The sequence below is a fragment of the Dunckerocampus dactyliophorus genome, chromosome 18, assembly GCF_027744805.1.
Source record: "Dunckerocampus dactyliophorus isolate RoL2022-P2 chromosome 18, RoL_Ddac_1.1, whole genome shotgun sequence".
NCBI classification, from domain to species: domain Eukaryota; kingdom Metazoa; phylum Chordata; class Actinopteri; order Syngnathiformes; family Syngnathidae; genus Dunckerocampus; species Dunckerocampus dactyliophorus.
This window is the reverse complement of record NC_072836.1, coordinates 10,793,840-10,812,532: the sequence shown is the minus strand read 5'-3', so window position 1 is coordinate 10,812,532 and position 18,693 is coordinate 10,793,840. Positions and strand designations below refer to the sequence as shown.

General features: G+C 42.6%; 1 protein-coding gene across 2 annotated transcripts in view; it reads left to right on the top strand.

Annotated features, from left to right (window-relative positions):
* The window catches only part of LOC129171788 (Na(+)/H(+) exchange regulatory cofactor NHE-RF2), a 37,494-nt gene extending 27,028 nt beyond the window's left edge, over positions 1-10,466 (top strand). Inside the window, exons 4-7 of one of the 2 annotated variants that reach the window (XR_008566830.1) lie at positions 1,293-1,514; positions 5,752-5,945; positions 6,015-6,133; positions 6,218-6,246. Coding sequence is in view for 1 of the 2 variants with exons in the window: in XM_054760801.1 (XP_054616776.1) it covers positions 1,293-1,514; positions 5,792-5,945; positions 6,015-6,133; positions 6,218-6,376 (654 nt within the window). In the remaining variant the exon portion in view is untranslated. Of the gene's footprint in view, positions 1-1,292; positions 1,515-5,751; positions 5,946-6,014; positions 6,134-6,217 lie in introns of both variants that reach the window. The other variant, XM_054760801.1, reaches the window with a different exon arrangement.
* The last annotated feature ends 8,227 nt before the right edge of the window (positions 10,467-18,693 follow it).

Sequence of the window (18,693 nt, the reverse complement as noted above, 5' to 3'; positions counted from 1 at the left end):
AACAAGGAAACTCAAAAAAAAAATAGCAGCAGCAAAAATGACAACATCAATCAAAAGTCAAAATAGTCAAAATACTGTATATACGGATGACGCACGAAGAGTTGCAATCTAGCAAGGAAAAACAGCCATCATTGCACAAGAATAAAGTATGAGTATGAGTATGAGTAAAAATGTCAATTTAGTCGCATGAAATTGACATATTAAAGAAGATTTTTTTTTTTAAGCCAAAAACAATGACTAAAGTTGTAATTTTTGGAAACTTAGGTTGGGGGAAAATTTATAACATGGGAATAAAGTCAAAATATTCGAAAGAAAATTGAAATATTTGGAAAATTATACAGAAAAAAATAAACAGCAGAAATGTGACCAGAGTAAAGTCAAAATATTAAGAGGAAAAAAACATTTCTAATGAGAAAAAAGAATAAACTTGTAAAATTAGGAAAAATATCATTTTGTTAACAATGTTGAAATAAAGAAAAAAAAACATTATTGTTTTAAAAGATATAAAGTTTAGAAAGCTAAAATTAGTTGGAAAATTAAAAAAAAAAAACCCAGCAGAAATGAGGGGAAAAAACAGCTGTCATTTTATGATAATAAAGTCAAAATATTAAGAAAAAAGTCTGAATCGAATGAAGAACAAAAGTCGCAATTTTACAAGAATAAACTTGTATTATTATGGAAAACGTGATTTTTAGTAGCATTTCACCTACATGACAAAGGTCAAATGCCCTTTTTTCTTGAGCTACATATAGCTTCTTAGCATATCTCTGTGTTGGTTTACTAAATATCAAAGTGGCCCTTGCGTCCCTTCACTTTTCAGTATGTGGCCCTCAATGGAAAAAGTTTGGACACCCCTGGTTTAAATGATGCTGAGCTAAGATGAAGTGAACTTCAATGAACCCCAGCATGCGTTCACATGATGCCTGTTGCACAAATAGTGAAGTAACCGGCAGGGTATATCAGCAGTGTGTGTAGGTGGGACATCACTGTGATGCTATAAATGTCATCGGTGCTGACAGTGACGTGCCGCAAATGGGAAGCCAAACAGAACACGTAAATTAAAGAAAGAATAGAGAACAAATGAGGAAACAATGGCGACACACACCTGACGCTAAGCAGCATCGTTCCATGAGTCACACTTTCCAATCAAGTCCTTAAAGCCATTTCTTAGAAATGACCAAGCAATTACTGGTATATTTTTGTGTAGCGATTGAATGGAGGATGATGATGATGACGGCCAATACGTCACAGCACATAAAAACATGTTCATGACCATTATCTCAATCTTGCAGGAGGTCCCTCCCCTGACGGATGTCCCCACCCAGGCCCGGTCCCGGCTCCATGGAGACCCGACGGAGTTTGCGCCTCGTGTGTGCCACCTGGTGCGGGCGGAGACGGGCTACGGTTTCAACCTGCACAGCCATCGGTCCAGACCTGGCCAGTACATCCGCTCGCTGGACGCGGGCTCGCCTGCGGACCAGGCTGGACTACGACCTCAGGACAGAATCATTGAGGTAGGGCGACGAAAGGACACACTGAAGCTTGTTTATTATGACTCTACCTTTTGGGGCCGAAATACACCTCAGATGTAGCAAAAAACCTTAACTCATTAACTTTTTGGTAACCAATAATAATGCAGATGGGTTTTGGTTTGTTTTTAATAACCTACTGCAAAAACACAACTCAAAGATCCTCTATATGTCAAGAGTGTAAAAATGTGAGTTAAAGAGCCTCTATATAACAGGAGCAATCTGCTGTTTTTGAAGATCTACTGCAAAAACGCGAGTGAAAGACCCTCCATATGACTACAGCGCTCTGCAGTTTCAAGTCAAAGCTCCTCCCTTAGTAGCACTCTGCTGTTTTTTAAGACCTACTGCAAAAACATAAGTCAAAGATCCTCTATATATTAGAACTCTGCTGTTATTAAGTATCTACTGCAAAAGTGCGAGTCAAAGCTCCTCTCTATATGACAGGAGCACTCTGCTGTTTTTAAGGCCCTACTGCAAAAACGCTAGTCAAAGCTCCTCTATATGACAGGAGCACTCTGCTGTTTTTAAGGCCCTACTGCAAAAACGCTAGTCAAAGCTCCTCTATATGACAGGAGCACTCTGCTGTTTTTGAGGACCAGCTGTAAAAGCAAAAAACAACAAAAAGCCAATCAAAGATCTTCTATGTATTAGAGCCGTGTTGTTTTGAAGTATTCACTGCAAAAGTGTGAGTCAAAGATCCTCTATGTGACAGGAGCACTCTGCTGTTTTTGAAGACCAAGGCAAAAACGCTAGTCAAAGATAATCTATATGACTGGAGCACTCTGGTGTTTTTAAGGACCAGCTGTTAAAACAAACCAAAAAAAAAGCTAGTCAAAGATCCTCTATATATTAGAACTCTGCTCTACTGCAAAAGTGTGAGTCAACAATCTGTATATGACAGGAGCACTCTGCTGTTTTCGAGGACGAGCTGTAAAAACAAAATACAACAAAAAGCCAATCAAAGATCTTCTGTATATTAAAGCCGTGTTGTTTTTAAGTATTTACTGCATAAGTCAGAGTCAAAGATCCTCTATATGACAAGTGCGCTCTGCTGTTTTTGAAGACCGAGGCAAAAATGCTAGTCAAAGACTGTGACAGGAGTAAGCTGCTGTTTTTAAGGACCTACTGCAAAAACACAAGTCGAAGATCCTCGATGTGTCTGGAGCACTCTGCTGTTTTTAAGGACAAGCTGTTAAAATAAACAAAAAAAAGCAAGTCAAAGATCCTCTATATGTTAGAACTCTGCCGTTTTTAAGTATCTACTGCAAAAGTGCGAGTCAACGATCCTCTATATGACAGGAGCACTCTGCTGTTTTTGAAGACCTGGGCAAAAACGCTAATCAAAGATCCTCTATGTGACAGGAGTAAGCTGCTGTTTTTAAGAACCTACTGCAGAAATGCTTGTCAAAGATCATCTATATGACAGGGTCACTCTACTGTTTTAAAGTGTTTCTAGGTGTCTCCTAAAAAAAAAAAAAAGCTGGGAAAATACGCCTCGAATGTGGCACAAAACCTCAGAAGAGCTGATCTGCACGACACCTTGCGAAACATGAACATCAAAGGATTAACTGTGTTTTGCTTCTTCTTTGGCTTTTTGCCCATTTTTTGCAACCGGTAATACTGCAAATCCCCATCCTACGAAGTACAGTAATACATCAGTCCTGTATGAAGTGTGTCCTCCCCAAACGGCCTTAATAAATTATCATCATAAGCAGTTTTTAGTCACGCAGCATCTTCATTACCCCTCGTTCCCATGACCTTTGCCCCCTCCGGTTGTAGATCCGATGGCAGACTGCAATAACATGTCACAGCGTTGAAAAAAGCTCCAAACATTCCGTGTGTTATGTGATATTTCTTACGTTTATGCAGGGAATGCTCATCATTCTTCATGAAAATGCTGCATATGTTGACAAGTGAATCTCACACACGCACACACGCACGCACACGCACACACACACGCACCTTGGGTGTTTCGTATGAGATTACCTAGAGAAGTAGACCCGTGCACTCTTCCTCCACTGCATATTAATTATGTCAGAGTGTATTGTCATGTGTGGGACGGCGTTTTAATGAAGCGCTGCACAAAAACATGACACCTGTTGTTGTTGTTGTTGTTGGGCTGAATAAAGCATGCTTGTTTGCGCCCCATGCTGTAACAATATGGATGACCTGTCTTCCCAGGCTTTACAGTGATCCACTTTGCCCCCGAATGACCTGTTAAATCTGTCTCAGTGCGCATTTTTATCAGGTTTTTTTTTTTATACCAGCACTATTTAGGTCCCCCTCAGGACACGGGACATGTGACACCAGGTTTGAAACCCAGGAGAGACATTAATAATTTGTGTACATGGCTAACTGCGCATGTTGTCAAACTGCCTGCCACAGAGAGGCCAACGTCTAGACACCACCAAACGTCACACGGCAGGCTAATGTTTGTATCTGTATGTGTCCCGGGACTGACCAGTGACCAGTCCGGGGTGTACCAGGCCTCTTGCACAAAGTCTGCCGCAGTCGGCATCAGATTCGCTGGATGTTCGCTGAAAAAGATAAGCAGTAAAAAAATGGATAGAGCTTTAACTCCCTCTAGTGGACAAATGAAAGAGTCACTGGCAGCCCATTTCAGAGAAAATGACTGACTCTTTCCTGACTAATGTTTAGCTCTGCCAAAGAAGTTATGCTTCCATTGCTACCTACTACAAAAACTTTAGATAAAAGATCCTCTAAATCAGTGATCCCCAACCTTTTTGAGTCCACAGACCAGTTTGCGGTCCAAAAACCTCTGGCGGAAGGCAGTAATGTAAGATGACCACTGACAATGTGAAAGCTCAACATCAAAGAAACACGCTCAAGACCACAAACAAACTTCCGGCCATCACATCATAAAACTTTATTATGTCTGACAGCACTGAACAAAATCAGAAAAGTAGCTTACAACAACATCGAACTGAAGAAGATGATGACATCCTTGTTTGATGCGTGAACATTGTGTGCTAGCATGACTAAAGCTGAGGTTATGAACCGCTGCAACTCAACACAGACATAATGTAATCAAAGCTCACATTTATGCATCCACGCACGGCATCAGCATTTGGAAACAACAATGAGGCGAAAGAACAACGGGGGAAATATTAGTCTATTTGTGGAAGCGTCGGAGAAAGCTCACTCCGAGCACACAACTATGGTTCATTTAAGGACGCCGAACAAAGTGGGAATAAACACAACCATCAATCACAACAACATAACCATACAAAAACTGTGTTTTCCACAGCCCTGTACACGAATGTTACGGGGCCACGGACCGGTTGGGGACCTCTGCTCTATGCGACAGGCGCAGTCTGCTGTTTTTGAGGATCAAAGATTATCAATATGACAGGAATGTTCTGTGGTTTTGGAGGATCTGCTGCAAAATTGCTAGTCAAAGATCCTCCGGGACAGGAATTTTCTGCTGTTTTTGAGAATCAACTGCAAAAATGCTAATCAAAGCTCCTCCATATGACAGGAGTGCTCTGCTGTTTTGGAGTATCTGCTGCAAAATCACTCTTCAAAGATCCTCTCGGACAGTAATTTTCTGCTGTTTTTGAGAATCAACTGCAAAGCTCCTCCATATGACAGGAGTGCTCTGCTGTTTTTGTGGCTCTACTGCAAAAACACGAGTCAAAGATCCTCAATATGACAGGAGTGCTCTGCTGTTTTGAAGGATCTGCTGCAAAATTGCTCGTCTAAGATCCTCTGGGACAGGAATTTTCTGCTGTTTTTGAGAATCAACTGCAAAAACACTAGTGAATAGTGAAAGATTCTCTATATGACAGGAGTGCTCTGCTGTTTTTGAGGACCCACTGCTAAAACGCTAGTCCATGATCCTTTATGCCAGGGGTGCCCATTACGTCGATCGCCATCGCCGAAGGTCGTTTGGGTTGTTCGTAAATGTGTCACCAATGTGTAATAGGGGTGTCACATGATCGTTCTCACGGGCACTAGAACTGGGATGATACTAATACATGAATTAATCACACAATGATTAAAATGAACTGTATCATTTTGCGGCCTCTATATGTCGCCATGTGCGTGCGTGTCTGATTTCCTCGTCTTTCCCGCCTCCAAACAGGCAGGAAGAGAGTTGACTCTGCGCGTTGGTTTCAGCACCTTGACGCATTTGTTCCGTAGCACAACGGCGTGAACGGACTGACCAAGGACCTATTGTCAAAGATCCCCTATATGACAGGAGGAACTTGTGGTGATTCCTGCTGGTGGGTCTCCTTCAGGTGAACGGCGTGAACATCGAGAGCATGCGTCACGGCGAGGTGGTGGCTTTCATAAAGAAAGGAGGGGACGAGACCTGGCTGCTGGTTGTGGATCCAGACACGGACGAGTACTTCAAGATGAAGGGGATCATCCCCACTGTCAGCCACGTCAAAGGTAAGGTGTCACGGCCTGGTCCATGTGATGGTCTTCAACATGCCGTCTGATTAGATGTTGTTCTGACAGACTATGATGGTCCAAACATATCTAATGGCTCACCCGGTCCTCTCATGAACGGCAGCTCCTCTTCACATTCATTCAGGTCGATGAACTCCGACCTGAGTAGCCACGGTAACGGCACACAGGTGGGTGCGGCCTCTGGTCCTTCTCGCGATCCACACCATCTTCATGCACCCTCTGACCGGCTCTTCATCTCTTGTCGTTTCCAGACAGCCGGCGACGAGCGCGGACGTTTTTCGGACCCGTTCGCCGAGATCGGCCTGAGCGCCACGGCGGCAGAGGAGAAGCGGAAGCTCCACGCCAAAGAGAAGAGGAAGGCGCCACAAATGGACTGGATGAAGAAATACGAGCTGTTCAGCAACTTCTGAGACGGGGGACGACGACCAGCGAAGAAACAAGCAAGCTTACAACCGAAGGATGGGTTTTTTCTCTTTAAATATTTACTTAAGTCATTTTTTTTATATTTAAAGTGTTTAAACGGATTTAAAAAGCATCATCACGGCCACGTGGAGGTTTAAGGACCCTGTGAGAGAGTGGACGTTAATCACCACTGACAACGGATGAATCTCTGCAATCAACAAGGAAGGATGGTCGTTAGAAGGATAGATGATACTGAATGTGTCCAGCAGAGAGCAGCATTGCACCACATGTACACGCCCTCTCGCAGACAAGCCATCACTATTTATTCCCAGCAGTGGCGTAACGTGAAGAACATACTTACGTATATCATTGGGAGTGGAAGTGGAGAATATACGTTGTGGTTGTCGTAAGAAGCTGTGGCACACTATACGGAGGCGGTATAGTGTGGTATTACATGCTAATTATGTTAATGAAGACAGGGCGACACTGCAAGATGCACGGGTACAAAGGATCACAGGAGCAGCTCACTCAACTCTTGCGTGATCATCGAGAGAAAACAATCTACCACACATTGGACAAAAATGTATACAACTTCTTGTCTTCTTTAGTCAAAATGGAAAAATCTGTACTTTTAATTTGATTCCAGCGTGTCGATCCTATACCTTAGGTAGCAATATGACACAGACGTCGTAATATTGCATCATGAGACGACAATGCAACACGATGCGATACCGATATTTGATGCCGAAATGTCCATCACAAGACATTGTAATATCACCATTTGATGGCGGGGCGTTCAGACTGTATCGGAAGAGATAACGATACAATGTCAATGAAGACAGTATTTGAGATATCGATATTTAGCAACGTCGTGTTGATATCGCATCATAAGTGGCGACGCAACAACACAATGCGATAGCGATATGTGATGCCAACGTGTCGATACAGTATCATAATACAAGGATACGATACATCGATATCGTTACATGACGCCAGCATGTCAGTACCATATCATAATACTATACATTGCTATGTTGGTATTTGATGCCATTGTGTCGATACTGAATCGCAAGAGATAACGATACGGTACATTGTGATGTCATACTTTGTGATTTGTCGCCGATGTGTCAATTTACAATATCGTAAGAGACGATACAATTGCATTAGCGTTGATCAGTACATTGCAATAATGGTATTTGCCGACAACAAAGCTCTACAATGCGATAACGATACCGTATCATGACAGACAATACATTGTGATATCGCTATTTGACTCTTTTGTGTCAGTACACTAGGAAACAGTATTATTTGCTTTATTGACAATAAATCGTAACAGACAACAATACGACACACCACGATATCACTTCTACCAAGGATGTTTTCCATCTGTTTTTAGCAGGATTACATGCAAACTAGAACTTTTGTTCAAATTGAGATAAATGCATTTTTTGGGTCGTTTTTGTGAATTTCTTAGGAAATAATCCATAACTCTTAATGACAAAATGTGACATACATTGAAGGAACCTGGTATCTATGAAGATGATTTAAATTAGGGTCGCTTGGCCTCGTTGGAGGTCTGCTTCTTTGTCGTGTCACAAGACTGTAAACTGTACAAGTTTACTATTCGCATGCATTTAGCCTGCGCTTTCTAGTCCAGACAAGTTTTGTAGTAGCTAAATGCAGAATGCATGCAGAACAATTTGGCTCACTAAAAAGCCCACTTTCTCAATCCAGTTTTGTACTGTGAAATATATGTACAGTACATAAACGTGCTATAAAACAAGACGATTGTGTCATGCTTGTCTCTTCAACCTGAATCCTTCCAGTGCTTTTAATCCAGATGGAATTCCATATTCAACTTTCATCCCATTGATTCTGCCAGAAGGAAACAATGTGAAGCTTGTGAGTTAGTGTCATCATAAGCACTCGGAGGCAGTTTGGACTTTTGAAAGGACAAAAATAAGAGGCTTGTGAAGATCTTACGGAAGATTATTATTATTATTTTTATTATTATTATTATTATTACCACACACAGGAGAAACTGTCTTTGGAAAGTCGTCATTTATGTGGACATATTGACATTACTGTGCTCACTCTAGCAGGAGGACTAAACGTTTCAACAACAAACTGACACGCAATTGCATTGATAGTAACGTGATCACTGTAGTTTTACTTTCTCAAACCTGACCTCACGGGTATTTTTTTTTTTTTAAATCAGCGCTGCTGTTTTGACCCTTACAGCCTGCCGTAATCGTACCCATTAAGACTTCCGGACTGATCACGTAAATAAACTAGCTAGCTTAGTAGCGACAAAATAAAAAGAGCAAATATACACGGAAATGTTTATTTGAGTATGGGACAATGCACCACTACATTAATGTCATACAAGTAGTGCTTTAACTTGATTCAAACATGCGCTAACGAGTGAGTGTACTTACAGGTGAACAGTGGGGAACAGCCGAAAGACAACTCAAATTACCGCGCAATGCATTATGGGACTTGTAGTAGTAGCAGTGTTTGTGTTTTATACGATACTAATAGGCTAGTTTAGACATTAAAAAAACATTTTCTATTTAAAATAAATGTGCACCAGACTTTCTGTGCTTCTCAGGGCTAATACACAATCTTAGAAAAATAAAATTAAGGTGTATTTTAAGTACAACTATCACCAGTGGTATTAGGGTACTAAATTATAGGTAGTATAATATTGGGTATTAGGGACACTTAAAAAATGTAAAACTGCATAGATTGACCGTCTCACTCAAAAAGGAAGCAAAAGCACACTGGGTGGCGCCACATCAGCATTTAGCATCCAGGAAGTAGGCCAAGCTACTACATTTGGGGTAAAGCCACCACTGTACTGGACCTTTGTCAAAATGCTGCGGATTATCACGCTCCCTGGAGGTTTCGACAGGGTCCAGCGGTGACATTAAAGGAAGCAAGCCTCAGTATAAAGTGGGGTGCAATTTCAGTGCACTAAAAAAGTCTGGAAAGAAGCAAAAGAAAAGAACCACAGGTGGTTGCTGTGCTCGTATGTTTAGCCTTTTTCAACCCGAGCAGACATTTCTATTTACAAGTGATGACAGATGATTGCTGCTCCTTCAAACACATTTTCACCAAGTTTTTTGTTGTTGTTGTTGTTGCATGCACTCTCTCTTCTCAGTAAAGTGTAATAATGTGTAAGCCGCCGCCACTCCGTGGGTGCCGCCCGCTGAGCAGTGCCAGAGCTGCCCAGGATGCAGCGGTGCCCGCAAAAGGAGGGCCAACAGGGAGGGGAGAGGAGGGAAACCGAGAGCAGGCGAGCGTCCCCATGGTAACTCTATGTTTTTGTTAGTGCTCGTGAGTCAGACGAGGAGTGAGTCACAGTCAGGAGGAAACACACACACACACATACACACATACACACATACACACAGCCACATTCATACTAAGTCAAAGGGAAGCCAAATAAGGACAACAGCGAGCGTGAGGACAGAAACAAAACTATCCCAGTTGAGTAATTTGTAGAAAAAAAAAAGAATATGAACGTAAGCGAATTTAGTTGACAGTAGAGAGCACGTGTGCCCATCTCATGGGTGGGGCTAACGGAAATGCACACAGAGACACACCTAGGCTGAGCTTACTAAACATTGTGCGACGCCCACACCGTTCAAAAAAAGCACCTGGTTTTGCTCAACAAACAATGCACTTATTTGATCTGGAAAGCAGTAAATCTGACTAAAGAGCAAGTCATGCTTTACAAGAATAGCGGGATAATTATTAATATTAGTCATCTCGGTCCCTGTGGAATGGTGGGAACACAGGGCCAATCAATACAAGAGCTGCAGCAAGACGTCTGCTTTTAAAGGCACTCAGTGGAGCGCAAACCTCCACCAGCAGTAATGCTAACAATGTATGACCATTTTATTTTTACACCTTTGACAGTTAGGAATGTGGAATAAACGGAGCCTGGACAGTTTATAAAGGTTGAATGATGGCCACAGTTTGACCCTGGAACGGATTTGTTACACTCTTCCCTAAAGAAAAAAAATGGTGTTCCACTTTAGGTAACATTTACATGAGAACAGGGTTTTCCATTTCTATGGGTTTTTGGAAAGTTTAACACGTAAAAACACAACATCTGCTGTTTTTAAGGACCTAAGCGCTAGACAAAGATCCTCTATATGACGGGTGCCCGCTGCTGTTTTTAAGGATTAAGGCAAAAGTGCAAGTCAAAGATCCTCTATATGTATAACCTACATAAATACGTATTCATATTTTTTTTCTAAATACAGTAAATATATATTTTCTATATTTACAGTAGGAAGTAGATCTTTGGGATTTGGGCATTATAAATGTATCTCGCAGGCTGATAAAGCGTGAGCACCCCTGCTCTACATGATAGAGATGCGGTGCTATTTTTAAATGCGAGTCAAAGATCCTCTATACCAGCGGTTCCCAAACTTTTTACAGTGGCGTACCCCTTTAGACATTTGACCTGATGTCATGTGCCCCCTATTCCTGCACACTTAAAGAACACACATCTTTTTATCTTAATTAACTTGAAATTTTTAACACAATACAGTATATTGGTATTAATTTGATAGTAATTTCTGGTCAAAATTGTGTATTTTGCATGGTCACATTTTGGATGACGTTTCACATGAGCACTGATAAATAGATAAGTAATCATCCTACACATCTTTTATTCTAGTCTCATGTTGGCATTCTTCAAGCATCGTGTTTTTTGACGATGGCTATGGTTTAAATCTGCCTAATCATTTATTACCAATTTTAAGGGTACATTTGAACAATCACGATGAAGCGGTATGTGAAGTACACAAATACATACAAGCAAGGATTAAGGCCCACTCACAGTGACAGGGTGACGCCGCGGGGATTGGAACACCAATATCGATAAAACCTTGGAGATTAAACACTATTAAAGCACAAAATAATCACCAAATTTAGTTATTTGTTGTTTGTTGAACAACATCGTGTGCTGTCTCCTTCCTGCCTTTTAGCTCCGTTCGCCATTGCGCCGTGAGGCGTTCAGGCGCACTCGTAATTTATAGTGTTCGGCGCTAATTGTTTTTTTTTTTTTAATACACGCGCCCCCATTACAATTGTCGTACTCCACTTTGGGAACCTTTTGTATCACAGGAGCGCTGTACTGTTTTTAAGGACCTACTGCAACAACACGAGTCAAAGATCCTCTATGTGACAGGAGCACAGTGTTAGTTTTAAGGACCTACTGCAAAAACATCAGTCAAAGATCCTCTAGCTAATACGAGCCCTCTGCTGTTTTTAAGGACAGACTTCAAAAATGCAAGTCAAAGATCCTTCTTATCACAGTAGGGCTGTGCCGTTTTTGAGGACCGACTGCAAAAACGCCAGTCAAAGACTTTCTGTGCTGTATTGAAGGACCTACTGCAAAAAGTCAAAGATCCTCTATACGACAGGGGCGTTGTGCGGTTTTGAAGGACCTACTGCAATGACGCCAGTCAAAGATCTTCTACGTGACAGAAGCGCTGCGCTGCTTTGAAGGACCTACTGCAAAACTTCAGAGATCCTCTATATGACAGAGGTGCTGTGCTGTTTTGAAAAACCTGTGACCAAAAGACTAGTCAAAGATCCTCTAAATGACAGGAGCACTGTGCTGTCTGATGTATTCATGTTGTCTGTTATCAAAGCAGTGATAAGAAAGTGGAACCATCACCTGTCGTCTAACGGCTTTGATTGCCAAAAGGCACACCTTGTTTGTGTGTGCAGCAGGTGAGAAGCAGACAGACAGTGTGCGTGTGCGTGTGTGTGTGTGTGTGTGTGTGTGTGTGGTGGGGGGATGAATTTCATGGTTGTAACTTTTAGGAGGTGCCAACAACAAGGGGTCAAGGGTCGCCGTTAAGTGGCCAAGCGGCTGGTAAACGGCGTCAGCGGCCGCCGTCGGAGCCAGGAAGCTGACGCGAGCGGGCAGAATGTGGTGCGGAGCTGTAAAGTGCGTAGGGATTGGGGAGTGTGATTAATGGCATGGAGGAGGAAGTCACCCCCACCTCCCCCCCTCCCGGCCGTGTGTCACTCCGTGATGATGATGTCAGCGGCTTGAGCGGAGGAACAGAAACGCCATGTGGCCGCAGATAGGCTTCCGCTCTCGCTGACCACTGAAGAAAAGCCATCCAGGGCAGCGTGAAGGTTTAGTGCAAACAGTAAGCCGCTTTAATGGCTTCCTCACACGGACAGAAAAAGAAAAGCAGTTGCACATCTTGAATTCATTGTTGCTAATTAATCCTGTTGATTCATGACGGCTCGTCCTTGTCTTGTTACAACACGGCTACCAGTACAATCAATCCCTGCTGCGACAAGTGTCAGCGTTATCGCCTTGAAAAACCCGTTTTACACTCCCACACTTCTTTTATCGCTTTACAATCCTCCGCCATTGCTGCTCCATTCATCGTGCAGCATTCAAAGGCTCCCAAGGCATCCCAGGTCGGTTCCTGGGGGTCCCCCACAACAATCTGAACAATGGCGGACGCACAACGTAGCTTTCAATGTCAAATTTCAAATAAAGTATGCTCCAAAAGGCAAAAACCTACATTCGGTTCAAACATCACTCCCTCGCGGTTTTCAAAAAATAAATGAACTCATTCAACAGCAAAGATGTATTGTTACGTTTTTATCATCCCGAATGCCCGATCCCAACAACGTGTACGTCTTTTATGTTTGTTTGGTTTTTTGCGCGATAGGCAAATAGAGGCGATGATGCGTCTCTCCACTAATGCATTTCACTTCAGAGTAATTAAAGCCATAAAAACGGCCACAAGGTGGCAGAAGTGCATTTGATAAGAGCTCGGCAGGGATTGTGTCAACGACAAACACACATGACAGGAAGGATGAAGTGAGAGAGCGTGGAGGAGCGAAGCGTGCAGGCATTGTCGGGAAATTTTAACGCATGCGCACACATGAGCACGCGTGCACACACATAGTTCAGTTCCAAATGTGTAACTGAATTGTTATTTTGATGTAAAACAACCCCTTTTTCGTGTTGTTCATGTTGGTATAGTTGTCTAGAGAGCACAAAAGCAAAAAATATTTGTGTCAAAGTGAAAGTTATGCTTGAAATGTACAGTATCTTTTCACAAAATGCTGCTTTTCTCCCTCTTGTAGTTGGGAATTGGTATTTTCCTGAAACTTAGCTGTGTTCTACTGCTGATTACGGAAGAACTGAAAAACTTTGAAGCAAACTTTTTTGTCTGATGAAAGACGGGAGTCTAATCTTTCTTTTGGTAGGTTCCATGTTCATATGACCATAGAACACAATATTGTGTGTGCCTTGAAAGATCAGCCTGATTGCTGGTGGTTGACTATGGTCTATTATTAGTCAAAAAGTATTGAAAGACAATCATATGTAGTATTCTGGTCTCTAGGCATCAGTAGTGTTACACTGATGAGACATTACTTTACCTTCACACTGTATGGAGTCGGCCAAGGCATGTTCGGCATGAGAGTGAAAAAATAAGTTCTCCTCCCATTCCATGAGGAAATGGTAAATTTTGGGCTTTTTAGTTTGTCCTTCTTCCCCACTGCATTAGAAACGCTATCAGTTTATAATAAGTTAATTGAAGAAGCTAACTAGTTAGTTTGGTAGCTTGCTATGCTAGTGGCGGCCATCTTTTATGTCCCTGCAGTGATCCCGTAGCCTGCGTACGGTGGTGTAAACAACGAGTGTAAAAGTGACAATATTTAATGTCTACGGGGCTCTAATAATGGTAAAAACCGTATTTGGAAAGTCATCAAATAGGTTTTCTATGCTCTAACTACAAAAATATTCAGTTTATTAACACTGAATCCAACTTTGCGATAATTCACTTATCGCGGTCGCGTCTGAACCGTATTTGGGTAGGCTCCTACTTCCTATTTTCACCGTAGCTAGCCTCTGTTGCCATATGCAAGTGCTACTGCTAATATATTCTTTAAAAGGTTACATCAACATTATTTCTAGAAAGTTTTAAGACTGCAAAAGCCCAAAACTGATTCATTCTATTTAACTCTCCACATTTTCTTTGTCCTTTTGTTTATCATACTTTTCACAACTGCGGTAAAAAGACTACTTTCCGTTCCGTGATGTTTAATGATGGTATCGTTTATATTCTGGCAGGTTACTACTTCCTGTTTTTCTTCCATTGCTGTTAGCTTGACAGGATTCTTGTTGAAGACCTTTTTGTGTTGTGATTAATATTAGCCCGGGTAACTTGTCTTTAAACTTATATGAGAGCTAATAATGCTAAAATGTTACTTAAAACCCTTCTTGTACAGTTAATAAAGGTTCCATGATGGCCACAGTTTCACCCTGGAACAGATGATTGCAAGTATAATTGATCTGAATGGGAAACTCTCATAAACGTAAGGGATTTGTGGTGGAATTTGGAAGCATTGCTGTGCAATACAAGCCAACATGGGAGGGAGAATAGAGTGAGAAAGTTCTGAGGGAGGGTGGGGGGTTGCAAAGGTGGTCTTGGCTCGGCTATTTTTAGGATGATATCTATTCAAGGGGTTTTTCCAGCGGAGTATATTTAGAGCTGGGATCGGCACAAAAGACACAGGAGGCTCGTTGTGGACACTAAAGCCGCTCTGATGTAAAAACTCTGCAACAGGACCACACGCATTCCTGCCAAGGTCTCACTTGCTCACCTGTTGACTCGCTTTTATCGTACGCAGCATCGCGGTTTGCAGTGCCGCCGCCTGTGTTATGACTAGGCACTGCACGCATGCACGCACGCTCCCAACACTGGAGAAGGCTTTCCAGACAGACACAACCGCAAAAAATCAGGGAAGAGACGGAGGAGAGGAGGGAGACAGCTGAAAAAGCAATGCTAATAATAATGAGAGCGCTGGAAAGAAACGAGGGAGAGAGCGGTGTGGTCTCCTCCGCTAAGGATAATAGCATGCACGCTGGCTCAGGCAGACTGGAGAGCCAGGCGAGCGAGTGAAAGAGCCGCAGTGACGCCATTGTGGTTCCACAGCACTTCCTGTCTACCGCCACAGTGTTTGTGTGTCTTGTCTCCACGGCAACTGCCAACACATAAATACCAGAGAGAGAGAGAAAGAGAGCGAGAGAGAGATTGAGGACAATCAACGTCAAGTGAGCCTTCCAGACGACTGGCGCGCAAGAGCTTCTTTTCGTGCACTTTATGACCCGCGTATTAAAAAAGTTGTGACCTCAAACGTCCCAGGAGTGATTGGGGAAAGTTCAGGGTGGAGCTGAGGACGACGAGGAGGAAGACCTTTGAAGGGCTGACAGTTGAGAGTAGGGAGGCCACCCTACAAGCCGACAGGTTGTTGGCTAGCAAACACAAAATGACAACTAAAGAGAGATGCTAACATGCTGGGAATGGTACTCGCAAGTTGCTACGCTAAAGACCTAAAAGCCAAACGTCCTGCCAAAGCGTTCAAATGTACGTTACAGCCCGTTTCATCAGCTCCAAGGAGTGACGCGCACGTCGTCATCCCGCCAGTGCCTCTTAGCATCTGCTAAATGACACAATGCTTACATAAACCGGCGGCTATGCTAACATTTTGCTACCTCTAAAGGCAATCCAAGCATTGCAGACATAGGACCAACATTTTACAACTTTGTAGATTAGTAGTTTTTAGGTAACCTTGATAACTAATAAACAGCAATGAAAAACTAGCTTCCTTTTTTGCCCATCGGGCAGGAGAAAACCCTTTCATTGGCCTATGAAGCAGTTATAATAGAGCCCTTTGAAATCTGCTTGGCAACAAGTGGCCATTGTTTTCCATTGGTAAATTGAGGAGTTGTATGATTGCACTTTATGAACTACACCTGGAAACTATTGGCAATATTTTCATTGCCCTACGGGTCACAAATTCTGCCTGGCAACAAGAGGCCATTTTCAACTGGCCTGTGGGCAGTTATGATTGAGCTTTATGAACTCTGCCGAGCAACAAGCGACCATTTTTTGTTTGCCATCGACCTGTGGGGCAGTGGCCACTGAACCCCACAAACTCTGCCCGGCAACAAGTGGCTGTTTTCTTTTTCAGCGACTTATGACCGAGCCCTACGAACTCTGCCTGGCAACAACATAAAACTTCCTACATAATTCTCAGTGAACTCACAATTTTGTAGGCACTTGGTCACAAACCAAGTAATCGCAAAACTTACGATCGTGGATGTAGATTTTATTTAGTGATGCATTAATGCTGAAAAAATGAACATTGATATCTTTAACATCATCCTCGGGTGTCATATGACTTTCCCGCTTTACAACACAAAAACATTTAGGACCCTTTGATGGATAATTTGATCTGACAGCGCATGACAAACAGAGAGGAAGTGTTTCTGTGTTTTGTCTCCCAGACGTTGCGGCTGAGAATAGAGTGGCATACTCTTCTGTGACTCACCCGCTAAAGACAGTCACCCAGCTGAATATATCCCGCGTGATTGGCTGACGCACTCTCATCCACACGGACTTACAAAAACACTTGACGGCACTAAAATGCGAAAGAAATAATGTACAATAATGATCAAATACTAATACGTATGTTTTATATACTATATTCATATAAAAATGGATGAATATTTACTGTACATGCATGACTTATGAATAGGGCCACACGGTGGACGAGTGGTTAGCATGTTGGCCACACAGTCAGGAGATCGGGAAGATCTGGGTTTGAGTCTCCGTTGAGGCATTTTTGTGCGGAGTTTGCATGTTCTCCCCGTGCGTGCGTGGGTTTTCTCCGGGTACTCCGGTTTCCTCCCACATTCCAAAAACATGCATGTTAGCTTAATTGGCGACTCTGAATTGTCCATAGGTATGAATGTGAGTGTGAATGGTTGTTTGTCTATATGTGCCCTGCCATTGGCTGGCGACCAGTCCAGGGTGTACCCCGCCTGTCACCCGAAGTCAGCTGGGATAGGCTCCAGCATACCCGCGACCCTAATGAGGATGGATGGATGGACTTATGAATAATAAAGACACGATATTAGGTATACGTGCACAAGCTAATGGGCGCTGTAAGGTATGTATGGAGTGGAACTTTGGTTAGCATCCGCCTCGGTTAGCATGTTCTTTGGTTAACGTCGAAAAATAATTTATATGGTGCCAATCATGTTGTGTTATAAATACACTGCGTGAGTCCAACTGTGTTCTTCCTGAATTTTTTTCAAATCACAAAATGTCCTTCCTTGTTAGCATCCTATTAGATAGCTAAACAAAAAAGAAACCGGAAGTTACGTCGCCCCTCTATGATGTCATCAGCGGTTGACTCTCAAAAATGTTAACGCGAAACACAATTTTATAGTTTTATTATAGTTCAATTCTAGGATTACATGCTTGAAACAATTCTAAATGCATAGAAATGACAACTGGATGGGATAAATGAACATTTAAAAGGTTACCTTAACCTTCTTTGAAGACGTGACTGTTCCCCAAGACACGATGTGGTGGCGAGATCAGCCACCACCACCTTCTTAGCGCTTCCGGTCACGTTAATATGCGTTCATATGCATTTCCAATTGTTTTCCCGCACATAAAACTAGAATTACAAAACTATAAAAACATGTTGTGTTCACATTTTTGGCTTTCTGGAACGGATGAATTGGATTTACATTTCTTATGGGGAAAATTGATCAATACCTCGTCATGTTTCTGTACAAGGTCAAAGCAAAGACTATGACGAGTGTTGTTAGTCTACTTTGGGAGCGGCTTTCCTAAATGTTCCTGTGAAGTGTACCTGCTTGAGGTCATTATTCGGTCTAATCTCTCATCTGACTAATTACACTTCTGACTCTGCTAATTGTCATCTCCGCCAGGCTAAATTAGAGGGGAGTGTACACAGCTTGCACACGGGTTCTGACCACAAAAAAGACATGGAAACTTTTTCCCCTCCCCTATTCAGCTTAAATGGACTTATGTCACTAAACGTTAACGCACGTCCACACCATTACAGTCAACGCGGTGATGCAAACGTAGAAAACATCCGAATATAAAGGAAGGCGATGCGGTCACATGTGTGTGTATTACGGGCACAGTCGTTTCACTTGGCCTCAATGCATATGTTGCTAAGAAACGAGCTTGTGTGTGTGCGTGTGTGTGTAAGTGGAATGCGTGACGTCTACAGGGGCGTAGTTGTCTGTACAAGACTTTGTTGTTCTCTCACACACGCAGACACACAAAGGCTTGAGGGGAAGTTGTAAAGCCTCGAATAGTGCCTGTTAGAAGATTGTGTTGCTGGCCCTCAGTGTGTGTGTGTGTGTGTGTGTGTGTGTGTGTGTGTACATTGGAGAGTGTCAAGGTGTGGATCAGTAGATAAACAGCACAAATATTAA